Source organism: Prionailurus viverrinus, chromosome E1 (assembly GCF_022837055.1).
Source record: "Prionailurus viverrinus isolate Anna chromosome E1, UM_Priviv_1.0, whole genome shotgun sequence".
In the NCBI taxonomy this organism is placed as follows: Eukaryota; Metazoa; Chordata; class Mammalia; order Carnivora; family Felidae; genus Prionailurus; species Prionailurus viverrinus.
The window spans coordinates 1,651,642-1,677,111 of NC_062574.1; the positions used below are offsets into that span (position 1 = coordinate 1,651,642).

At 56.1% G+C, this 25,470-nt stretch overlaps 1 protein-coding gene across 3 annotated transcripts; it reads right to left on the bottom strand.

Annotated features, from left to right (window-relative positions):
- Positions 1 to 283: 283 nt before the first annotated feature.
- ZFP3 (ZFP3 zinc finger protein) lies at positions 284 to 23,612 on the bottom strand. 3 transcript variants are annotated; one of them, XM_047832035.1, is made up of 2 exons: positions 23,415 to 23,612; positions 284 to 1,848 (listed from the first exon to the last, which is right to left on the bottom strand). In XM_047832035.1, exon 2 carries the CDS (start codon positions 1,838 to 1,840, stop codon positions 422 to 424), a length of 1,419 nt encoding a protein of 472 aa, XP_047687991.1. In that variant the 5' UTR covers positions 1,841 to 1,848; positions 23,415 to 23,612; the 3' UTR covers positions 284 to 421. The 3 variants fall into 3 exon arrangements, with proteins under 3 accessions (XP_047687991.1, XP_047687990.1, XP_047687992.1); XM_047832034.1 differs by lacking the exon at positions 23,415 to 23,612 and adding an exon at positions 7,945 to 8,059; XM_047832036.1 differs by lacking the exon at positions 23,415 to 23,612 and adding an exon at positions 7,366 to 7,603.
- Positions 23,613 to 25,470: the final 1,858 nt, after the last annotated feature.

The window sequence follows — 25,470 nt, forward strand, 5'->3', positions numbered from 1 at the left end:
CCATCTTCCCGGGAAACTTCATGGCACACGCGGAAGGGTCTGAAGCTAAGAGACGCTGGCTGGCTTATGGCAGCGCTAAGCAGTGGGTGCCAGAACGGGTGCCCGCGGCGTCTTTCTGACGCTGCGGGGGGGGGAACCTTCCGCACGTCCGCTGGGCCGCGTGGGGGCGGGGGCGGCACCGCGGGCCTCCGTCTTCCCTGGAAGGTAACAATCCGGACTCGATGGCCAGTCCGCACCCGAGCGTCGTGGGACCCGCTGGGGGGCGCGGCGGGGAGGGCCAGAGGACAACGAAGGGCCGAAACGGCCCTGGCGGCCCAGGCCGGCGCGCCGCAGCTCCCCCGCGAACAGCCCGCAGAAGCGCGTCCTCCCCTCCAGCCGGCTCCGCAGCAGGGGCCGCGGGGGCGCGCCGGCCGGCGCGGGCTCACTGCGCGCAGTGCACGCTCTGGTGCCGCAGCAGGTGCGAGCTCCTGCTGAAGGTCCGCGAGCACTGCTGGCACTCGTACGGCCTCTCGCCCGTGTGCGTCCGCTGGTGGAGCGCCAGCTGCGACAGCTGGCCGAACGGCTTCCCGCAGCGGTCGCACTCGAACGGCTTCTCGCCGCTGTGCACCTTCCGGTGGAGCAGCAGCTCCGAGCCGTCCCAGAAGGTGCGCGCGCACTCGGCGCACTGGTGCGGCTTGTCGCCGCGGTGGATGCGCCGGTGCACCGTGAGGTGCGAGGTCCGCCGGAAGGCCTTCCCGCACTCGGGGCACTCGAACGGCTTCTCGCCCGTGTGGATGCGCTCGTGGCGCAGCAGCTCCGAGTTGCCGCGGAAGGCCTTGCCGCACTCGCCGCACACGTACGGCTTCTCGCCCGTGTGGATCCTCACGTGCCGGATGATCTCCGAGTTCTGGCCGAAGGTCTTCCCGCACTCGCTGCACTCGTACGGCTTGTCGCCCGTGTGGATGCGCTGGTGCCGGATGAGCTCGGAGCTCTGGCCGAAGCCCTTGCCGCACTCGCCGCACAGGTAGGGCTTCTCGCCGGTGTGGATCTTCTGGTGGCGGACGAGGCCCGAGCTGTGCTTGAAGGCCTTGCCGCACTCGCCGCACTCGTGGTAGCGCTCCTCCGTGTGGATGCGCTGGTGCTGGATGAGCTGCGAGCTCACGCGGAACGCCTTGCCGCACTCGTTGCACGCGTACGGCTTCTCGCCGGTGTGGATGCGCTGGTGCAGCAGCAGGGCCGAGTTCTGGCTGAACGCCTTGCCGCACTCGCCGCAGCGGTAGGGCCGCTCCCCGGTGTGGATGCGGTGGTGGTGCACCAGGTGCGAGCTCTGGATGAACGCCTTGCCGCACTCGGTGCACGCGAACGGCTTCTCGCCCGCGTGGATGCGCAGGTGCCGCCGGAGGCTGGAGTTGGTCCCGAACGGCTTCCCGCACTCGCCGCACTGGAAGGGCTTCTCGCCGCTGTGCACGCGCAGGTGCTGCGTCAGGTGCGAGTTCTGGTTGAAGGCCTTCCCGCACTCCCTGCACGTGTGGGGCTTCTCCCGCACGGGGCTCCTCTGCGGCGCGGGGGCCCCCGGGGACGGAGGCGGGGCCGCCGGGCCGGGGCCGCGGCCGCGGCCGCCCTCGCTCGCCGGGTCCTCCTGCAGCCTCTCGCTGGACGGGGACCTCTTGACGGTCATCAGCCCCGACGCGACGCCACCGCCCCGGGAAGACCCGGGCGCCACGCTCGCGTCCACGGACTCTCCCGGGGGCCGCGCCCGCGCGTCCGCTCCGAACTGCCGGCCCTCGTCGGCCGCCCCGGGGGGCTCGGGCTCTTCGCAAACCTCCTCCTTGGGAATGATCTCCGTGTGCTCAGTCCCCATGTCACGATCTGAAATGACAGAGGGCAGGCACGTGAAGTGGCCGAAGCTGGCGCGGCAGGGAGCTCCAGCCCGAGGGTCTGGTGGGAGGACTGGGCGCCCCGACCCCGAAGACAGGGACTTGGGAGGCGGGTGGCCGCACTAAACCCACGGCAGACACGGACCGAACCGTCAGAGGAGGAGAGGGGAGGGCAGAAATCGGGTGTGGCCGGTAAAGGGATGCTTCAGGACAGCCGCCTGCAGAGGCTGCGGAGGTTGGGAAGGAAGGTACACAGGGAAGGCGGCCGCGTTTCTAGATGGGTCTATGGAAAAGGCTGGGGCAAGGGGCGGAAAGGACCAAGTGACACAAGTTAAGTGTGGGGTTGAGGGAGGAACCCTCCTTAGTGCGGCACGGCGGCCCTCACCAGGTCTACGCTACGGGGCACTGGAAACCGGGGCTGACCATCCAAAAGGGGACAGTGGCCGGGCCAGCCCCAGAGCCAAAGGAAGTCCTCCTGGCTCGCCTACATCGGGTGGAGTTGTTTCCGGCTTAATCCTCTCCAGACGGTCAGCGCGTTGCGTCCAGGCCTACCGTTCTCTTCCCTACTGATGCGAGATGCTGCCATGCCACAGCCCAGAGGTCGATGTTGGGGTCAACGTCTAGACGCCATATAGTTCCAGGACCTGTCTACTCCTTCCCTGGCACCAGAGCCTCAACCTACTGTAGCTTTACTGGACTCTTCACTATGTTGGACAAAGTTCTGTCTCAGTCTTCTTTTCCAGACGCTTCCTGTCCATGCTCCTACTTCTCCAGATCAGTTTTAGTACAATTCTGTAAGATTCCCAAACGTATCCTGATGTTTTTGTTTTTATATCCATCGCATCTCTGTTGTACGTCTTCGCTCTTCGTGAGTGTTCTTACATTTCCTAACTGGTTGTTGTCTTTATATATAGCGATGTTCTTTGTTCTTACAGATTGGTTTATAAATGGCCTCTTTATAGGAGTTTCCTAATGCTTTTTTTTAGATCTCAAGGCCTATGCTTTTTAAACTGCTAAAAGCCTGTGGCGAAAGTTTTAGTTATTACCCGATATCTATTCTCGCCCACCTCATCAGCAACGTTTAGCATAGCAAGGAATCTAACTAAAGAAATACATTCTTCAGCTTTCTTTGCGGCTGGGTGTGGGCACGTGACCAAATGCTGGCAGGTGTGACGGTAAAATGCAGACAAAAGTACACGGGGCTCTGGGAAGTCTCCTCAGGGGTGAGGGATGCATTTCTTCGCGTTTCCACGCTGTGCGTGGGGCAGAGCGCCCTCTGGGACGCGAGCACACCAGCTTACCCTACGGCCAGACCAGAGCCAGAAGGATCTGGGTCCCTGACGCCTCCTCGGAGCTGACATGCCAGCCTGCAATGCCTGCCTCTGCACTTGTTTATCTAAGAGGCAAACAAGCGTTCCCCTCCCTGAAGCCATTATGGCTTTTTGTTTTGGTTTTACGAAGCCAAACCTATCTCTGCCTAGTACAAAGGCCCTGGGGATTTAGCTGTCCCTGTCACAGGACTGAGCTCCAAACGCTAGGAGAACGGGCTAGCCTCCTTCCAGGTGTTCACCAGAGCTGATGCTGCACTGGTCCTTGGTCCAGGGCACCGAGCTATGCCCCACAGCCAACCTGAGGAGCGCAGGCCTCCGTCAGTAAACGTGTTCACTGCGGAGGGTGATTCTCCAGGGGGAACGCGCAGCTATGGGACTTTCGCCTAAAGACAAGGCGGGGTCGTGGAACGGTTTCTAAGCCGAGCAGTGACACGGCCCGTGGTCAGATGAGCATCTCAGGCAGAGGCACGCTATCGGCCAATTAGTGGACCGACTAGAAGGCAGCGGGCCTGGGCACGGGGAGAGCAGGGAGAAGGTGGAGTCCGTCACCAAGGCGAGGGGCACGCGACCTCACCAGGGCAGCAACAGTAGAGGGAGTGAAGCGGAGGCCAGCTGGACAAGTGGTTTGGAGGTCCGATCCCGTAAGAGGTGACTGGAGTGGATACAGGTGGAGGGAAGAGGGAGGAGTCCAAGGTGACGCCCGGGTCTCCCTTTATGTCAGAAACGGTGCCCCCGAGGCTGGGGAGACTGGAGGAGCAGCTAGTTTAGGAGGGAGGGGGGCGGAGGAACTCTGTTTTGCACAAGAGAAGTTTCAAGACTCCCATACAGAGTATCATCCAGGAATCCATTAAGAGGTCCTGGTCTAAAGCCTGGTCAGCCCAGAGCCCCGGAGCTGACGGTGCCCGGCGCAGGAGGCGTGAGGAGGGTGTGAGCAGCCACAGACGCACAGAAACCTGGCGAGCCCGGGCTGACTCTGAAGACCGCCCCGGTTATCTCGTCTTTCCCTCCAGAGCTTCCCCCCCTTCTCCGCCCTACAAGGCTAAGCTCTGCGGCAAACGTCAGGGGGCCCCCCACTTCCAGCTGTGCTCCGCCGATGGGGAGCCCCCACGGGAGACCAGAGTGGGGAGGAGTAAGGTCAGGGTGTCTGTGCCCCTGGTCCCTCCCCATGAGGCCACCCGGGGCCGGCGTCCCTCAACCAGAAGGCAGCGCTTCTCTGCCACCCAATGGTCTCACGGCCCAGGTTCAATGCCCTCTCCCGCCTCCGGTCTCCTGAGGCCTGGGCAGCGACCCCTCCGGGGCTGCCATCCCCAGGCTCCTCGATACCCTGCCCACACCTCCACCGTGTCATTAACCTCTTTGCAAGTAACCTTCCTCACTTATCCCAATCCGAGTGAGTGGCTTCCTGCTGGACCCTAACGATAAAGGGGTGAGTAGAGGAAAGAGGGGCCCACCGACAAGAGAAAGAACGGTTAGTGAAGGAGGAAAGAACTGGAACCATGTTCTAGAAGTCAGCACAGCATTGGCAGAGAGAATTAGAAAGGGCCGCCTGCAAAGTGTCTCCTGGGACAATTAGGTGACCTGTGACAACAGACTGTGGCAGGAGAAGCCGCCAGGTGGTGAGCTGATCAATGAATCTGCTGCTTCTTTAAAAAAAAAAAAAAAAAAAAAAAAGTCTTAGGGGTGCCTGGGTGGCTCAGTCGGTTAAGCACCCGACTTCGCTCAGGTCATGATCTCACGGTTCGTGGGCTCGAGCCCCACGTCGAGATCTGCGCTGACAGCTCAGAGCCTGGAGTCTGCTTCGGATTCTGTCTCCCTCTCTCCCCACCCCTTCCCAGCTCATACTCTGTCTCTCTCTCAAAAATAAACAAACGTTAAAGGAAAAAAAAAAAAAAAAAAAGTCCGGATGAAAGGAGAGGAACACGATGGGCACTAGTGTGAAAAGGCAAGGGTGTTCGCCGACGGGAGACGGGAGAGCCCTGAACGTGTTTATGTTAGAAGGGACGGTGCCGGTGGAGAGTCAGGTTAAGAAGGCGGCGAGACGACGTCACAGAAGAAATGAAGACGCCGACAAGGAGGAGAGACCAGGGACGAGCGGTGAGGGAAGGGGACCCGGTGACTTGGGCCAAGCCACAGGCACGCACAGGATGGTGGCCGCCAGCCCCGCCCCGCCTGGGCCTCTCCCATCCCCTCCCCTCCCCCTCTCCGCCAACATCTCCCTACACCCTGATCTCCTATAGGAAGATCTCCTATAGGAAGATCTCCTATAGGATCCTAAGCTGATCTCCTATAGGAAGCCCCAGTTCTGGGAAGCGCTTGGTGTTGCCCCTCAAAATGACCTGCCATCTTCCCCCCTCACCCACTGCCAGCACCTCCTCCGGCTTTCCCATGGGGAAGAGCAGCCACCCAAAAGCTGGATTTCTCCTTTCTGTTGAACTCTTTGGGAATTATAGCCAAGTATGTATCTATACAACTGTAATGACCCACTGAGAGAATTTAGCTACTTCTTCATCCACGGCACCGTGTGAACTGGGCAGGACGGTCTTAAAAAACTCTCTCTCCAGGGGCCCCTGGGTGGCTCAGTCGGTTAAGCGTCCGACTTCAGCTCAGGTCACTATCTCGCGGTCCGTGAGTTCGAGCCCCTCGTCGGGCTCTGGGCTGATGGCTCGGAGCCTGGAGCCTGTTTCCGATTCTGTGTCTCCCTCTCTCTCTGCCCCTCCCCCGTTCATGCTCTGTCTCTCTCTGTCTCAAAAATAAATAAACGTTAAAAAAGACAAAAACAAAAAAAACAACTCTCTCTCCGATACTCGGCCGAGAGCAAGTGCCACAAGCAGGTACTTGAGTCCCTGTCTACCCGCAGCCTCTCTCCGGTCTCCCCTTGTCACCCCCCTCTGTCCTACAGCCACCATCGCCCAGCTCCTCGCAGTGTCAGAATCCACAGAACCCACACCTGTACCACCCCACGTGGACAATCACTTGTTCAACTGTTCAAATGTACGATGAAATATTTTGGAAGCCGACTTACAAATAGCATGGGGAACGCAAAGCTTTTCAAGTTATTTAAAGGAGCATTTGAGCAAAGAGGTTGACATTGGCCCCCTACACACGCTCTGCAGATCTGACCTCAGCAAGGGGCTCCAGGACTGAGCCCCCAGAGTTAACCCAGTCAAAGCAATAGCATCTCCCCTGCCAGTGACTGCTCACAACGGCAGGGACTGGTTCAGGAACGTCCATATGCCTTCATCTGGGTCAACGATATGTGGAGAAGTTTGCTGGGGGCTCCTGGGAACAGTTCCGACCGTCGCGACACAGCCACAGCGAGACTTCTATACGTGGCCGCCTGGAGCTGCTGCTGTCATTTCCCTACCAGCTCCTGGATGAAGGCAGGGAGAGCTAAGGAAACTGAGGGCCAGTGGAGCGAGGGCCACTAGACTACCTCAATCCTGCAAGCGTCTTACTTCTCGACTTCCGATTATGAGAATTTGTGCACCCGCGTATTTTTAAGCCACTTTGGGTCGTTACTACAGACAAAAACATCTTAACGGACACACCTTCCCCCTAGAACTTCTGAAAGGCCAGGTCCTCGAAAGCTTTCGTTATCTATCAACTAACTGCAAGGACCAACTCCTCCCCCCAGTCTTCACTAACACTTTCTGGAAGGAAGGTTCTCCCTTGGACCTCTGAATTGCATTTCACTCACCTCTTTCTCCGCACTCTAATTACCATGTGGCTTCCTGCTCACTGTTCCCCCATGACCTATATAATAAAAACTTCCCAACGTGGCCCCCAGGCCCGGCCCCTTCCCATTTCCTGGCCCACGCTCTCCAGCGACCCCTGGAAGCTGTAGTCCTGCCCAGGGCCCTGCAGCTCAAACACTTCCCATTCTTTAAGGCTTCTCTGCACTTGGAAAGTTATTCCCACTTCCTGGAATGCTACTGCCCACCTCGGGCACCTTCACAAATATCCACGAGACTCCGCTCCAGCACAGAGAGCCCATTTCCTTCCCTGCCCCTGAGCCTCCTTCATCTTGGAGCAGTGACCTCAGATCATGGTTTCTTTCGCCCCTGAGCAAGGCCGCTGTTCTATGCATCCTGGGACTCCCAGCGCCCAGCACGTTTCGGGGAGCTGGGAAACACCTCTGTTACATGAATTTGTACAGACGTTTCATCTACACAACGAACCTGTGACACCCTTGAGGACTATCCGGAGACTTCATTCATTTTTGTATCCCAAGAGCCTAGAACGGTGCCGACACACAGCCGACGCCCATCACTATTTGTAAATCCACGCCCCTTCTCCCGGTCCGGAGGATTTGGGATTTAAAGCACGGTCTTCCTACTCTCCCCGGTCCCCACCAAGCCCCGGACGCCAGGGCCCGGTGAGCCGAGCCGGGGCGCAGGCGGCCGCGGGGCCCTTCGGGGTGACCTGCCGGCCCTCGCGTACCCGCCGCTCACTCGGAGGGGGGTGGGGGGAGGGGGAGGGGGAGGGGTGGGGGCGGCGGCCCCACCCGCGCCCGACTGGAACGCGACCCGCGCGGGGACGGTCCTCCCTGAACAGGCGGGGAAATTCGTGGGGGGGGGGGGGGGGGGGGGAGGGAAGCAGACAGCCCAAGGTCACGCGTCCAGCTGGGGTCGGGACCGGGCCTTGGTGTGGCGCGTCCGCTCGGCCCGCGGGCCGCAGTCCAGGGACCGGCCCCCCGCCCCGTCCCACCCCGCGCCGCCCCGCGCCGCCGTTGGGGGGTGGGGTGTTAGGTGTCTCACCGCGGGCGCTCCCGCCCCGCCGCGCTCCGCTCGCCCCGCTCTCGCCGGGCTCCGAGCTCCCCGCCGCCGCGATCTCGGTCTCACGGGCGACCGCGGCGGCCGCCTCCACTTCCGGCGTGCTCGGCCAATCGGCGCGCGCCGCCCTCGGCGGAGGAACAGGTGGTCGGCCCGCCCGCCCCCCTCCCCGCCCCGGCTGCGCCTGCCCTGCCCTCCACCCGCGCGCGCGCCCCGCCCCGCCTCCCCGCCGCCGCCGGCGCGGTTGCCCGGAGACGCCCGGCGCGCGACGGCGCTCCAGTCTGGCGCGGGGTCACTGACGAGCCGGGTCCTCCGGCCGTCCTAGAGCGGCCCCCGGGACGCACTTCCGCCGCGGGGCCGGCCGCTCTGCGCGCCGCCGTCGTTCCCCCCGCGTGCACCTGCGCCCCGAGCGGGCGGCTGCGCCTCCCGCGCCTCTCGGCCAGCCGCCCTCTTCCCTGAGCGCCGGGGGCCCGGGAGCGGGCGGGCCGTCCGCCCGGAGGTCCGGGGGGCTTGCTCGCGGGAGGGACCCCGGGTGAGAGTGCGGGGCGAGCGGCTCGGGCCGCGGCTCCGCATCCGCCGCCGGCCTTCTCCCGTCCCGATCGAGGGTGCCCGGCTCGCCCCAGCCCTTGTGCTCACTGCCGGTTACTTCCCGTGCCCGCCCTTTGGGTTTCAGGTCTCGGTTCACAGCTGACATCGCCGAGGGGCTCCGTCCTACCCAGGGTAGCCTCACACTGCCGCTCTCCTCCCGAACACCAGTTCGCAGGGCAGGGCTGTGATTGGGTCTGGCGCTCACATCGTGGAGTGGTAGGAGCAGCCGAGTCAGGGTCCCCGGTCCGCCCCAGCCGTCGGGGCCCCGCTTCTTTGTCCGCCCCACCGCCATCCTGCAGAGTAAGGAAGGGAGCGTCTGCCCTCAGAAAGGGATATTGTGTGTGTGTCCAGCGCACACCCCATCACAAAGGAAAACTCTCTTGTGGTCATGGAATTCGGCCCAGCACTGCAGCCGTCCACACCAATATCCTGAACTCCTCTGCCCTACCCATTTGCACCTGCCCGAGAAGGTTGTCAACCCTGGATCGGCAGAAATGTCCTTGGCTAGGCTGCCAACAGCTAGCGGGAAAAGTGTTTTTTGAGAAGAGCCCCAAGATAAATGTATCGTTTCTCCCTCCCGGAGGCCTTTCAACCGCTGCCCAGAAATGTTCTATTTCTCCCGTAGGCTTGTCTACCATTTTCCAAGAGTTCTACTTCGACCTTCTTCATTTTGCCCAAGCTTTTATCCAACCCATGATCCACCATCACAGTCCTTTCAGGCAATATTCCTCTCAAGGAAAGATGCCCAGACTGCAGACGCATCCTGCCTCAGCATGGAAGGTGGGAGGCATTTGGTTCCACTGATTTGGATCTAGGTTACCTGCATTCATGGGCATCTGCCTTGGGGTGCCTGGGTGGCTCAGTCGGTTCAGCGTCCACCTTCAGCTCAGGTCATGATCTCACGGGTTGTGAGTTCAAGCCCTCTTAGGGCTCTGTGATGACAGCTCAGAGCCTGGAGCCTCCTTGGGCTTCTCTCTCTCTCTCTCTCTCTCTCTCTCTCCCTGCCCCATCCCTACTTGTGCTGTCTTGCTCTGTCTCTCAAAAATGAATAAACTTTCATTTATCAAAAAAATTTAATAAAATCAAATATATTTTGATTTCAAAAATCCAAAACTAAATCAAAAATATTTATCAAAAAATGAAACCTTTTTTTAATTAAAAAAACTGGGCATCTGCCTCAAGAACTGCCTCTGAGCCCCCTCATCACAAGGCGCTTTCCCATATGAGTAGAAGTTATTTGCCATCCCCAGGGCCCAGGCAGTCCTACATGGATATTTCTGAGGCTCACTCTCTCTTTTTTTAAGTTTATTTTGAGAAAGAACACAAGTGGGGGAGGGGCAGAGGGAAAGAAAATCCCGAGCAGGCTCCCAACAATCAGCACACAGCCCAAAGCGGGGCTCGAACCCACCAACCATGAGATCATGACCCGAGCTGAGATCAAGACTTGGACGCTCAACCGACTGAGCCCCTCTGAGGCGGCTTTTTGAGAAAACAGCATGAGAGGGAAAATTCAGTCCCAGGATCTACCCGCGTTACAGGGTCATGTGAGTTCCCGACATGACCAGAGAAGCTTACACCTGCCACAGTGACACCTAATTCTACCTTCATGGTGTCGTTCTCCCAGCTCAAGACGTGGCCCACCAGAAAAATCTTAAGACGAACTATCCATTCCTCCGGAAACATCCCTTCTCCGTGATGCCACCTTCCTCCCGAGGCTAACGCAGCCCGTTTGCCAAAGTCCACGCTGTTCACCCGCTCTTCATGCTGTGTCCTCCCTGACACCATGCGCCCACCCACAATACTGTCCTCGTCCCCATCGCCACTGAAATCTGCTAACTGTGATGACCCCTCAGGGTCGCTCTCAGACAAAAGGGTCCCTTTGTTTCCGAGGCTTGCTTTTGCTGCCTAGCCCTCAGATTCTCTTTCTAGACTCATCCCGGGCTCATTGCCTTCCCCTCTTGCTGAAACCCACTGAATTCTGCAGCGTGAGTCCCTCGCATGATCCCTGACCGCACTACTACACTGAAGCCACGTAAGAAATCACGATGTGTCGGGGCGCCTGGATGGCTCGGGGGGTTAAGCGTCTAACTCTTGATTTCTGTTCAGGTCATGATTCCACGGTTTGTGGGTTTGAGCCTCGCGTCGGGCTCTTCACTGACAGCAAGGAGCCTGCTTGGGATTCTCTTTCTCTCTCTGCCCTTCCCCCTCCCCTCAAAATAAATAAAAACTTAAAAAAAAAAAAAAAAGAAATCCCAATGTGTCGATCATATCCAAGTGGGCAAAATGCTTGGCTTTGAGGCTTGGTTTATTTTATTTTCATTTTTTTAATGTTTATTTATTTTTGAGAGAGAGAAACAGTGCAAGCAGGAGAGGGGGAGGCACAGAATCGGAAGCAGGCTCCAGGCTCTGAGCTGTCAGCACAGAGCCTGACGCGGGGCTCAAACTCACAAGCCATGAGATCATGACCTGAGCTGAAGCTGAAGTCAGATGCTTAACCAAATGAGCGACCAGGCGCCCCTTTTGAGGGTTGGCTTAATTTTTTTTTTTCAACGTTTATTTATTTTTGGGACAGAGAGAGACAGAGCATGAACGGGGGAGGGGCAGAGAGAGAGGGAGACACAGAATCGGAAACAGGCTCCAGGCTCTGAGCCATCAGCCCAGAGCCTGACGCGGGGCTCGAACTCCCGGACCGCGAGATTGTGACCTGGCTGAAGTCGGACGCTTAACCGACTGCGCCACCCAGGCGCCGGAGGGTTGGTTTAAAAGAACCAAGAGGCGGTGCGCCTGGGTGGCTCAGTCTGTTAAGACTCAGGTCATGATCTCCCGATTCCGGAGTTTGAGCCCCGCGTCAGGCTCTGTGCTGACAGCTCAGAGCCTGGAACCTGCTTCATATTCTGTGTCTCCCTCTCTCTCTGCCCCTCCCCAGACTGGCTTCTGTGTGCTCTCTCTCTCTCCCTTTCTCTCTCTCATAATAAATTAATAAACTTTGGGGCACCTGGGTGGCTCAGTTGGTTAAGCATCCAATTTCAGCTCAGGTCATGATCTCACAGTTCGTGGGTTCCAGCCCCGTGTCCGGCTTTGTGCTGACAGCCCAGAGCCAGAAGCCTGCTTTGGATTCTGTGTCTCCCTCTCTCTCTCTGCCCCTCCCCTGCTCATGCTCTGTCTCTGTCTCCTTCAAAAATAACTAAACATTAAAAAAAAAATTTTAGATAAATAAATGAATAAACTTTATTTAAAAAAAAAAAAAACAACCAGGAGGAGGCCCAAAGGACTCGGTGACTTGTCCAGGTGTGATCAGATCAGAAGCAGGGAGACCAGGGTCAGCACCCACACCTTCAGACTCCTCTCCAGGTCCCTCTCACTCCAACCCGACTGCCCTCCTGAAGTCCCACTCAGGACACAATCAGCCTCCACCCCGTTAAGGGGCCCCGAAGCATGACCCAGGCCGGCTGCGCACCAGTCCTTTGACCATTAGCTCCAGAGAGGACACATCCGATCTGTCACTTACAAAATCCACATTTACCTTACCTGTGCAAAGCGTCTCCCATCCACCAAGATAAAACGCCCAAGGTGCAGGCGGGGCTCTTGACCCGGGAGGGGGGCTCCCCTCCCGTAACACCTGATTCAGAACAATCGCATGCGCAAAGCCCTCTCTGCCCCTTCCCTTCCCTTCTTCTCGCTCTGACACTCACCCGCCGACCTTCCTGACCCTTGGCGCCTGGGCTCCCCTGACCTGTCGCGGCTTGTGTTCTCTCGTAAGACCGTTTGCCACCTCCCCACCCAGTGACGGGAGCCTGACCTGCCCTCTGTGACTGTGCCTGTAACACAGCCCTGACCGCAGACGCTCTGTGCGTGCTGAGACACGCTCGTGGGAAAGTCCTCCCTGGTTAACTTGAATTTCAACAACGGCCTTCAAGGAATAGTGCTTAAGAGTGTCGCCTGGGTGGCTTAGTCGCTTGAGTGACTGACTTCGGCTCGGGGGATGACCTCGCGGTCTGTGAGTTCGAGCCCCATGTCAGGCTCTGTGCCTGCTTCAGATTCTGTGTCTCCCTCTCTCTGCCTCTCCCCCACTCGCACTCTGTCTCTCTTGCTCTCACAAATAAAAAAAAATTTTTTAAAAATTTTTTTTAATAAAGAACTCCTCAGAGCCTGTCCATCCCATCAGATCAATAGTCATCACGCGGCTGAGAACTTTTTCATAGGCCTGGATGAGGAATGTTGGCTGGCACCAGAATCCACAATTTCTATGTAACATCTGGGGGGGGTCAGTGAACCAAAATATAACCACCAAAGGGCCGGCTGAGGAGACTGGCTGATCCTGGTGACTGAGGAAACTGGGAAAGCTCAGAAAGGGAAGGATTCTCGCGTGGAATTGGGATGAAGAATGTGAGCAACCAGTGTAAGCGGCTGGAGTTTGCAGACAGTTCAAATACATCTTGGTTTTTGTTCCTCTCTTGTTTTTTTTAAAGCCCCAAAGTGGGGCTTGAACTCACGACCCCGAGATCAAGAGTCACAGGCTCCACCGACCGGGCCGGCCAGACGCTCTCCTCCCTTCTTTTTTCTCGTCTCCCTGGACACACGTTTTACGCTCCACCCAGTATTTCTTCACCTTCGGACAGGGCCACCCCCAGACGCGCCGTAATCAATTCTGTAGGTTATACATTCTAGACGGTGAAAACCAGACCCTTCCCTACTCACGACCGAGCGTGGGGTTTGATCTGTTGTGCTGGACCCAGGGGATGACACGCTGATCTAATCGGTGTCGTAGGTCAGACGTCTAACCAAGACGTTAGAAGAGTCTGGGGCCATTTCCAGCAGTCGTGCGTAATTGTTGACAGCCCCCAGGGCACCCCCCCCCCAAAAGCAAAACAGCATCACAGGAAATGGAGAAACGTCTTCAAATTGCACATGTAGGTCACAGCTCCCATCATCCTAATACATACTGCTTAATATGAGATGTGGGTTGTTAGGGGGAGGGGACATGGGCACTGAACTTGGAGGTGACCGGGCATCATGGAGAGGGATATAAATGATTATCAGGCTTGTCAAAACCAGGGGGACTCTCTTCTCTTAAGTGAAGCCCTAAGTGTTAAATGATGCAACACAGGGGCACCTGGGGTGGCTCAGTCGGTTGAGCATCCGACTTTTGATTTTGGCTCAGGTCACGGTCTTGAGGTTCATCGGTTCAGACCCCACATAGGGCTCTGGGCTGGCAGTGCAGAGCCTGCTGGGGGTTCTCTCTGTCTCTTCCCCTCCTTTTTAAAATGTTCTCTTGACGTTCATTCATTTTTGAAAGACAGAGAGACAGAGCACGAGTGGGGGAGGGGCAGAGAGAGAGAGGGAGACACAGAATCCGAAGCAGCTCCAGGCTCTGAGCTGTCAGCACAGAGCCCGACGCGGGACTCGAACCCACAACCCGTGAGATCATGACCTGAGCCGAAGTCAGATGCTTAACCGACTGAGCCACCCAGGCGCCCCTGTAGGTAAGCAATCTTGAGGGGTACAGGAGCAGTAGATGCCTGTATGTGTCCCCGTGTCCTCTCCCTGCGCGGGGCTGAAGACACAGTGTCCTCGATGGGTGTCTGGTGGAGCCACGAGCCACGAACCAGAGTCCAGCTGTGGCCAGAAAGCAGAGGAGAAGGAAGGAGGACGTTGCGTGTCAGAGTGCTTCTCAACCTGGCACGGCCACCACTTTGTGTCATGGGGTGTCTTAAATCAGCTGTCCACACGTCCGTGAGCCCATAAGAGTCCACGTACAGACCAATCCCCCTCTTCTAGATGCTTCCTGATTACTTCTGCATCCAGGGACGTGTTGACACATGCACACTGTATGTTATAGCCGTAAGAGTATTGCTTAGAATTTAAAATGTCATAACCGGAGCGCCTGCCACCTCCCGCCATTAAAGGAACCTGGTCTCTCCCGCCAGCCCGGCTGAAATTAGTCACGACAGCAGTGACTAGTGGGGCTTACTCAGGGTCATAATTTCCTGAGATGACAGTGTAACGAGGGGAGGGGAATTGTAAGGTAGTCATCACTCCATACGTCATTGTGGACTCACCGTCGACGGGCACCTTTTCCGAGCAATGGCTCTCTTTCGTATGTCCTCAGACTTCCTGGCGTGATAGGAAGTTTTAAATAATACGGTGTCCTTAGCACTGGCCTTTCCTTCCAGGACAAGGGATACTTTGAGGGTTAAGACCAGAGGCCCAGCAAATGGGAAAGAGAGACGGCTTCCTCCGGGACAGCCAACCACAGCCAGGCTCTTTGCCTTGTCTCTCGTCCAGAGACCGCGATTCACAGAAGCAACGTACGGACCAAGGAGGTGAGGACAAGGGGCAGCGAGCAGCTGCGCATCGCACGATAAATACGCGGGTACATTCGAATCGCTTGACTTTTTGTCATCTCTTTTTCCACAAGATGCAAGAGTCCGGCGGAAGGGATTTTCACTTCCGGCACACGCGTGGCAGTCTTCCCTGAAATACATTCTTTGACGCTGTAGAACTCGACTTAGGCCAGAGAGCCCCTTCGCATCGATTGCTTCCAAGCAGTCTGTCTCTTGTATGAATCCTCCGGGGTCAGTTAAGGTGCGAGCGATGATCGAAGGCCTTCGGACACGACACTCACAGGCCTCCTCTGCAGAATGAATGCTTTGACGTTGGGTAAGACTCAGCTCTGATGGAAGGTTTCGCCACCCTCAGTAAATTACAGGGTGTCTCTCAGGAGTAGACTCAGTGATGTAGAAGTCGTGGCCTCCGAGGCAAGGCTTTCCCGCAGTTGTTACGTCCCAATCGGTTCTCTTGGAACGGGAAGCCTTTTCCTACATTTCTTGAATTCTTCAGTTTTCTCCCCCCACGATGAGTTCAACAGTATCTAACGAGCACTAGCCTCCCTTTGGCCCTCTGCCATTCATTATGTTTCCATGACTGTTCTCCAGTATGAATTATCCACAATGGAGTACGGTGTGAATTTTTTTGGTCACACATGGCATTTTTACCTACTTCACTGGTAAAGATTTTTTTTTTTAATTAAAAAAAAAATTTTTTTTTCAACGTTTATTTCTTTTTGGGACAGAGAGAGATAGAGCATGAACGGGGGAGGGGCAGAGAGAGAGGGAGACACAGAATCGGAAACAGGCTCCAGGCTCCGAGCCATCAGCCCAGAGCCCGACGCGGGGCTCGAACTCACGGACCGCGAGATCGTGACCTGGCTGAAGTCGGAGGCTTAACCGACTGCGCCACCCAGGCGCCCCAGCGCCACCCAGGCGCCCCTTTAATTTTTGATAAAACTCACTCACTCAGTCAGTGAAGCCTCCAGCTCTTGATTTCAGTTCAGTTTCAAGTCATGATCTCACAGTTCGTGTCGGGCTCTGCCCTGACAGCCCAGAGCCTGGAAACTGCTTCGGATTCTGTGTCTCCCCCTCTCTCTGCCCCTCCCCCACTCACACTCTGTCTCTCTCTCAAAAATACACATTAAAAAAATTTTTCTTTGGGGCCCCTGGGTGCCGCAGTCGGTTGAGCGTCCGACTTCAGCCAGGTCACGATCTCGCGGTCCGTGAGTTCGAGCCCCGCGTCGGGCTCTGGGCTGATGGCTCGGAGCCTGGAGCCTGTTTCCGATTCTGTGTCTCCCTCTCTCTCTGCCCCTCCCCCGTTCATGCTCTGTCTCTCTCTGTCCCAAAAATAAATAAACGTTGAAAAAAAAAATTTTTTTTTAATTTTTTTCCTTAATAAAAAAACAAAAAAAGAGTCGCACACTCTACCAATTACAGCAGCCAGACCCCGCCTCCCCCGGCCACCGTCTCTCCAACCCAAAGTCCGTATCGCTGTGATCTCGACAGCACCCCTCATGGGGACCCCTATTAAACATGTGGTCCCCGAGAACCCCGCACGTCTAAGTCAGCTCAGGCTGCTCTCACAAAACCCCACACGCTGACTGGCTTCACAATTCGTGTCTGCTGCTCACAGTCTGGAGGCTGGGAAGTCCAAGAACAAGGTGCCGGCAGATTCGTTCCTGGTGAGGGTCTCTCCCATCACCTTCCCCAGAGCAGCTCTTTCTGCCCACACGTCCTGTCCCCGTGCTTTAATAAAATCACCTTCTTTCGCCAGTCACCTTCTCTCTGTGTCCCCACGGGGCAGGGACAGAGCTCTGGTCCCCCTTTGTCTCCTCGCAGGGGCACTAACCCCATCGTGAGGACTCCAGTCTCACGACTTCATCTAAACCTAATTCCCTCCCAAAGGCCCCACCTCCAAACGCCATCCCCTTGAGGGTTAGGGCTTTAACACGGGAACTGGGGGAGGCACGGGGGTGCGGGGGACAATTCAGTCCATGGTACCAGGGGAGCCAACAGGGAACACAGCCTGTGCCCTCGACAAGCTGAGAAACTCGTGTCGGGGGAAAGGCGCCAGGTTGACGAGAGCAAGGCCGAGGGAGGACAGGAGGACGGGACACAGGACCAAGCGTGGACAGTCATCATGGACGGAGAGGCCGGTGCAGGCAGCACTGGGTGCTTCTGAGGGCCGCTGCTCTCCGGGGCACACGCACTTGCTGTTCCCCTTTGGCCATTTCTTCTCCCCTTGAGTCTCTTGGCGTCCCTCCACTCATCCCTCTTCCCTTCCAACCTTTCCTCCTTCCCAGAGCTCTTGGGGTTCCCTAAAAAACAAAGGGATTACTGGCCTCCACTAGACAAGTTGTAACCTTAAACTAAGTCAAATCCACCTAGAAGAGCCTAATAAAATCCATCGAACATAGTTTAGAATCTCCGTTCATTTTTTTTAATGTTTATTTGTATTTTTTTTCAACGTTTATTTATTATTATTTTTTGGGGGGGGGACAGAGAGAGACAGAGCATGAACGGGCGAGGGGCAGAGAGAGAGGGAGACACAGAATCGGAAACAGGCTCCACGCTCTGAGCCATCAGCCCAGAGCCCGACGCGGGGCTCGAACTCACGGACCGTGAGATCGTGACCTGGCTGAAGTCGGACGCTCAACCGACTGCACCACCCAGGTGCCCCAATGTTTATTTTTGATAGAGAGACAGAGGGTGAGCAGGGGAGGGGCAGAGAGAGAGGGAGACACAGAATCCAAAGCAGGCTCCAGGCTCCGAGCCATCAGCCCAGAGCCTGATGCAGGGCTTGAACCCATGAACCGTGAGATCATGACCTGAGCTGAAGTCGGCTGCCCAACTGACTGAGCCACCCAGGTGCCCCTATTTTGTTTATTTTTGAGAGAGAGAGAGAGAGAGAGAGAGAGAGAGAGAGAGAGTGAGTATGTGAGCAGGGGAGGGGCAGAGAGAGAGGGAGACACAGAATCCGAAGCAGGCTCCAGGCTCTGAGCTGTCAGCACACAGCCCGACACGGGGCTCGAACTCATGAGCCGTGAGATCATGACCTGAGCCAAAGTGGGGCGCTGAACCAACTGAGCCACCCAGGCGCCCCAGATCTCTGTTTGTTTATTGAGCCCACTGGAGTCACAAAGACTGACAGTGATGGGGAGGCAGATGGTGAAAACCAAACTTATCCCCAATAAAGGATCTCACACAGGGCTTGCAAGCCCGGTCAATGTTAGCTATTGATACAATTTCACATGCCCACATACGAAAGATAATTCTTTAGTATCTCGTGAGTGCTTTTTTTGTTGCTATTATGAATGGAAGTGCTTTTCCTATTTATTATCTGGTTCTGGTTTGTCACTGGAAAATATTCATTATTATGTCCACCTTTTTTGGTTGTTGTTCATTTTATTTCCATGCAGTTTTGAGGTAAAACTTAGCGCATATACAAAGGATAATTTTGTCTCCCTGTCGATAGTTATGACATTTTTTTAAGGTAGGTGTAATTAGGGTTTATTTTTTTTTTAATGTTTACTTATTTTGAGAGAGCATGCATGAGCAGGGGAGGGGCAGAGAGAGGGAGAGAGAGAGAATCCCAAGCAGGCTTCTTGCTGTCAGTGCCGAGCCAGACACGGGGCTCGAGCCCACAAACCACGAGATCATGACCTGAGCCGAAATCAAGAGTCGGACGCTTCACCGAACCACCCGGGCACCCCAACAGTTATGCAGCTTTTTGTTTCCAATATTTTTTGTTGTTCCCCACCCCCGCTTTATCGAGATAGAGTTGAAATATAACACTTAAGGTGTACCACGTGTTAATTCACACACTTGTATATTATAACATGATCACCACATACCTCCAGCACGTCACATGATTACCATTTCCTTTTTGTGGTGAGAATATTCAAGATTTACCGCTTGGCCGTTTTCAAGTACCTAACACACCATTATTAGCTATTATCACTATGCTGTACGTTAGCTCCCAGAAACTTAACCTCATAACTGGAAGTTTATACCCTGTAACCCCATTCCCCGCCACCCCCCTCCCCCCAGCCCTGGTAACCACCACTCTGTTTCTATATACGTCTTTTTTGTTTTATTTATTTTGAGAGAGACAAAGACAGTGCAAGTGGGGGAGAGCAAGGAAGCCAGAGAATCCCAAGCAACCTCCACACTGTCCGGAGCCTGACTCGGGGCTCGAACCCATGAAATCGTGAGATCACAACCTGAGCCGAAACCAAGAGTCAGATGCTTCATCGACTGAGCCAGCCAGGCGCCCTGTGAGTTCAACATTTTTAGATTTCACATATAAATGAGAGCACACAGCCTTTGTCTTTCTCCGTGTGACCCACTTCACTCAGCGAAGTGTCCTCCAGGTGCATCCGCGTGGTCACAAAGGACAGGATTTCTTTCCTTCTCATGGCTGGATAAGATTGTACAGGGGCGCCTCGGTGGCTCAGTGGGTTGCGCATCCGACTTTCGGCTCAGGTCATGATCTCGCAGTTTGTGAATTCAAGCCCCGCGTCGGGCTCTGCGCTGACCGCTCGGAGCCTGGAGCCTGCTTTGGAGTCTGTGTCTCCCTCTCTCTCTCTGCCCCACCCCCACTCACGCTCTGTCTCTCTCTCTCAAAAATAAATAAACATTAAAAATTTTAAAAAAAATTCTGCTGTATGTATAATACATGTCTTCATCCGTTCGTCCACTGATGGACCCTTGGGTTGTTTCCATATCTTGGCTATTGCGAATCACGCCGCAGTGACCACGGATGTGCAGGTGTCTCTTCAAGATGCTGTGACTCTGGAGTGACAAAGACTTACAGCGATGAGGAGGCAGATGGTGAAAACTCTGGATCTCTGTTTCCAGTCTTAATGCATTGGCCAGAACTTCAGAAAATTGGATTAAACAGCGATAGGACAGTGAGCCTATAGAGAGGCCAAGTGAAAGCCTAAACAAATACAAACCACCACGGGAATAACAGTGTCAAGTCAAATGGTGCCTTTCAAAGTGGGGGGTGGGGAGAAAATCGCCGAGGAGGAGCTACAAGGCATCGCTGCCCCGCAGAGCCTCACGCCGTGGGACGGGAGCTCTGTTCCCCCTGCCCCCGGTGCACAAAGAGGCTCCCCCTCTTCAGTCGCCCCTTGGAGGCAGGGTGCAGGCACGCTGGGACACCCAGGACAGAGATGGGTCCCTTGTAGGTTTCTGCCTGGAAGAGGAGCTGGAAGAGCCTTGCGAGGCCTCTTAACCCCCAGAGGAGAGAGTCAGGCTGCGCGGGGTGGGATAATGGCCGCCCAGCGTAAGCCCATCCCGCGGGGTGGTGTTCTGGAGGCCTTAACCTCACTCATTCATTCTTTCACATGCAGCGAAGTTTCAGCCCCGTGGTCTCCTTGGGGCTCCCGGATGGTGCCAGACACACGCCAGACTCAGGACATTTGCACATCCTCCGGCCTCTTCCTGGCGTGCTCCCCCTCCAGGGGTCTGATGACTAACTCTCTCACCCCCTTGTGTTTCACTCAAAGGTCTGGACGCCTCATCTAGGACTTGCACATCGCGCCTCCCTCCGCTTACACACGTTATGCCCGCCCCCCCCCCCTCCCCCCCGCTCTTTTTCTCAGCAGGTGTAATTATTCCACACGCGGTGTATCCTGTTTACTGGTCCTAATTATCGTTTTGTCCCTCCGCTGGGATGTAAGAGCTTCATAAAGGTAGGAATTATCACCTGCTTTTCTCACTGCTGTGTCCCCAGAAGCGTCCCATCTAGGCACAGACAGACGTGGCCACAGGGCTGCAAGGTGGGCGGCGGGGAAGACACCACACAGGTGTGAGTGACGAGCCGGAGGTACGGGCGCGGCCAAGGCGACCACACTCGGAGGCACGCCCATCAAGCAAAGGGCGCAGCCAAGGGCCGAGCTGGGTGCATCAAAGACCAGTGTGGGCTGAGTACATGGCAACTTAGTTTCTGCTGGATGAACACGCTCTCCCGGCTTGCTGGCTGCAGCCAGGACCAGAGAAAAGCAGCCAGGTGTGAAAAAGGCCCCTCAAGTGGGGCGCCCGGGGGGCTCAGTGGGTTAAGCATCCGGACTTTGGCTGAGGTCATGATCTCACGGTCCGTGGGTTCAAGCCCTGTATCGAGCTCTGTGCTGACAGCTCGGAGCCTGGAGCCCGCTTCGGATTCTGTGTCTCCCCCTCTCTCTGCCCCTCGCCAGCTCACACTCTGTCTGTCTCTGTCTCTAAAATAAATAAACATTAAAAAAGGGACCTGCTACAGCCAGTCCAGATTGCTCTATGTCAGTGACTCCTCCTCGCGCTCCCCTGACACAGGACATAACCCTTCTCCAGCGGTGTCTGTGAGTTTCAAGTTCCTCCATCACCTGTTTCCTGTGCTTTCATTTCTCACATTTTTAGGTGGTCTGGGTGTGTTTTCGCTTTTAAAAATTCATTCAACTTGTTATTATGGAAATTTTCCAACACACACCGAGGTGGACACAGTAACACCAGGAACCACCAAGTACTCACGACCTCCATCCAAAGACCATCCCATCGACCGGCAGCTAGTCTTGCTTCACTGACGCCCCAACCGCAGGGGGGACGGCTTCCTCCACCGCAATGGCGCGAGTTGGAATCTGCTTCTCTCGGGGGATGGGAGGAGAGTTTAAAACCACTTCACTGAGATATAATTCACATATCATAAATTTCACCAGGGGAGCCTGGCTGGCTCAGCTGGAAGAGCCTGTGACTCTTAATCTCAAGGTCGTGAGTTTGAGCCCCATGTTGGGGGTGGATATTACTAAACGTAAATAAATAAAAATGTAAATAAAAACTTGATTTACTTACTTATGGGATTTTCTAAATGAAATCCCCAGGTTGTTTTTTTTTTTAATTTTTTTTTAACGTTTATTTATTTTTGAGACAGAGCATGAAGGGGGGAGGGGCAGAGAGAGAAGGAGACACAGAATCGGAAGCAGGCTCCAGGCTCTGAGCCATCAGCCCAGAGCCTGACGCGGGGCTCGAACTCACGGACCGCAAGATCGTGACCTGAGCTGAAGTCAGACGCTTAACCGACTGCGCCACCCAGGCGCCCCTGTTTTTTTTTTTTTAATGTTTATTTAGTTTTTGAGTCGGGGGGGTGGGGTGCGGACAGAGGATCCAAAGTGGGCTCTGTGCAGACAGCAGGGAGCCCAATGTGAGGCTTGAACTCAGGAACCAGGAGATCATGACCTAAGCCGAAGTTGGGATGCCCAGCCAACTGAGCCACCCAGGCGCCCCAATAAAAACTTTAAAAAATATATACACTGAGGGGCGCCTGGGTGTCTCAGTCGGTTGAGCCTCCCGCTCCTCCTTTTGGCTCACGTTGGGTTCCCAGAATCGTGGGATCGAGCCCTGAGTCCGGCTCTGTGCTGAGCACAGAGCCTGCTTGGGAGTCTCTCTCTCTTTCTGCCTCCACCCCTCCCCACAGCTCCTGTACCCGCATGCACTTTCTCTAAAACACACACACACAAGGTACAATTCAGTGGCTTTACCACCATCCAAGTTTAGAACATTTTCCTCATCCCCAGAAACATTGTAGCCATGCGCCAAGAGAAGTCACCCCCCCAGGCGCTGCAGCCCCAGGCAAGACACTCAACCACCTCCTGTCCTGCTCTGAACATTTCCTACAACCGAACTATATGTTGCCTTTGCTTCTTGAAGTCTTTCAAAAAGCTCAGTGACGCCAGGATTTACTCCAAGGTCAAAAGCTCCAGCACAGTCTAACCTCGGCACCTCCTCGCCAGGATTTACTCCAAGGTCAAAAGCTCCAGCACAGTCTAACCTCGGCACCTCCTCCCGCTGGCCGTGTTCACACCCGGACTGAGCATCCCAAGAGTGGTCCCTGCTGTCTCCTCCGCTGCGGGTGTCCCCTGCCTCCCGGTTCCCCCTGCCTCCCGGTTCCTCCGACTGTCCAGGCCTCCGAGGAAAACCTTATTGTTTGTCAAAACAGAAACAAAAGCAATGCCCTTAAAAGGAGACAAGCCGCGGCAGGGGGAGGCCCAGGAGGACGAGGCGTCCCAGGCAGCCTCCTCCTCCCCGGTCTGCACAGAACCCAGCACAAACTGGGAAGACTCCCAAGCCAGGGTGTCTGTGGTCTGTCCCCTCCTCCAAAGAAAGCAGGGCTGGGGAGACCCCGTCCCCTGCATGCCGCCCTCCGGCCCCGCGTGTAGCTCCTGTGTTTACTACACCTCGCAGCTGGGGCCTCGCATTAGGAAAGCTTCTAAAAGAGAAATCATCTGCAGAGCGAGGCCAGTGGCATTCTGCTCCCCCAGGGTTAACCGCAGGAACCCGCATCAGGGGAGCCGCACCCCCATCCTCCACCGCTGACCTTCTGGCCCCCTTTCATGGGAATCCTTCTCAGCCAGAGGAAGGCAACACGTCTGACGCAGGTGGAGGTGCCTGGGAAGTGCGAAGCCGAGGGCTCCCCTTGAGCCTGTGCTTTTCGGAGGGATGAGAAATGAGGCGAAGAAACTTACATACTGGAGGCGATAGGATAAAACTGAAATCTCTACTTACTCTGTATCTTGCGCTGTGAAAACTGGGTTTCTGTTGGTTTCTGTTTTCTGAAAGTGTCCGGGACCTTTTCATTAACATTGAAAGAGTTGTTTTCACAATTCTAAGACTTTTTTTTGTTTGTTTTTTAAGTCATCTCTACCAAGGGCGCCTGGGTGGCTCAGTCGTTGAGCGTCCGACTTCGGCTCAGGTCATGATCTCACAGTTGCATAGTTCCTGAGTTCGAGCCCCACGTGGGGCTCTGTGCTGACCCCTCAGAGCCTGGAGCCTGCTTCGGATTCTGCGTCTCCCTCTCTCTCTCAAACATTAAAAGAAAAAAAACTCTTAAAAAAATTTTATTACGTTCCCTTCCTTCCCTTAACACATAGGGTAACTTCGCCCATAAGTTGTGGCAGCCGATTCACAGGTGGCAGCAAGGGCAGCTGCCCCTGGCCTGGGGGCGAAGGGGGACCCTAATCCAGCGCACAGACCATCACCACGGCCCCAGCGTCCTGGTCCCTCCACTGAGGAGCGCGGGCCACTCACTGGAGCTCGAGGCGCCTCCCTTCCTTCCGCTGCACGTCTCCGTGGGGATGTTGGGATTAAATTTCTGTACTTGCTCAGCTTCACACAAAGCAATCCCTAGTGTGGGGGCACCGGTCCCCCTGAGGTCTGTCCGCTCCCCTTGCACAGACCCCTGCAGCTGAAGATGCCCCAGCAATGTCCCTTCTGTCCCCTTTGGGACTCAAGAGCGTCATTGATGGGGAAGAAGTACCAGCTCCGAAGGGGGTCAGGTCGTCCCTTCTGCAAATCGAGGAGGCAAACGGGTCTGGCAGGAAGAAGAGGTCCCGCGGCCTCTCGCACCGGACCTGCGGAGCCGGAGCCTCAAACCACCAGCCCGGTCCACGCGAAAAGCGCCGCCTTCTGCGCCTGCGCGCCCCGCCCCTGGGGACCTCGTGGGCGCGCACGACCGCGGGGCCGCGCACGACCGCGCTCCCGAGGCTCTGTGAACGCGCAAGCGAGCGCGGCCCCAAAGGGAACCTGCGCCTTATCTCCCCCTGGCGGGAGGCAGCGGAACAACAAGGCTGGAGGGAGACGTTTTGAGGGGCGGGGGTGCCCGCCCTGCGGAGGGCTGAGCTGGAGAAGAGCTTTGACCTCACGCCAGACCTGACCTCGCTGTGCTTCCCAAGGCTTCATCTCCAGTTCAGAACAAGGGAAAAGGGAAGGCACCAACCTTGGGCTCCTCATAGGTGCCAGGCCGTTTGCATGCATGCAGTATCTCATTAAATGTTCCCAACAGCGCCATTGGGTTGTTAGTCCCGGGTCCAGAGAAGAAACTGAGGCCCATGCAGCTAATTAGTGAGGTGGCCGTAATGCGGGTCTGGGCGCTCCCCGGGCGGAGGGCAGCCCCCCCAGCCCCCCCCCCCGCCCCCGCCATGGGGATCCAGACTTGCACTTGCAGAAGGCAGAGCTGCTTCTTCCAGCTGAGAAAGCTCACAAACATGAGAACACTTTCCACGGTCATTTCTAAAGAAGCTTCGCTTGCTAAGCAGGAGAGCTCTCCAGGTTAGTCCATGTGCCTGGGGCATCGACTTGGAGCTATCGGAGCTCAGGGCCACACCTTCCCAGGTATCTGGAAACATGTTCCTTCTCCAGGGATTGGGGGGGGGGGGGGGCGGGGCGGGGTAGCCGAGGTGGAAACGCTCACGGATAAAGCTGTCAGGGATACCGTAGGTTAATGGGCCGCTCCCACCACTGCGCAATTGTTTAAAGCTGAGAGGAGCAGTTTCTACAGCACCCATCTGGTGGCCAGACCTTTAGAGGAGACATTGTCTCCAGACGATGCCACAGTCTGCTGGTCTTTGACCTCGGCAGGGGGGCGGGGGGGGGGGCAGGCACTAAAGCCAGCCTTAGCAGGCAGCTGGATGTGTTAAGGAAGCAGCACAGAGCGGTGGGGCTATGGGGAGAGCCTGAGACCCGGGTGAGGTTAGGGGGGATACTGAAAGCCAGCCTGCCTTGGGTAGGCAGCGTCCCCCAAAATTCTACTGGTACAGGACACAGGAGCCCAGTGGCACCCAGG

Bases quoted from the DNA above. Each gene is read 5' to 3' on its own strand.
- ZFP3 (XM_047832035.1), bottom strand. From the start codon at position 1,840: ATGGGGACTGAGCACACGGAGATCATTCCCAAGGAGGAGGTTTGCGAA.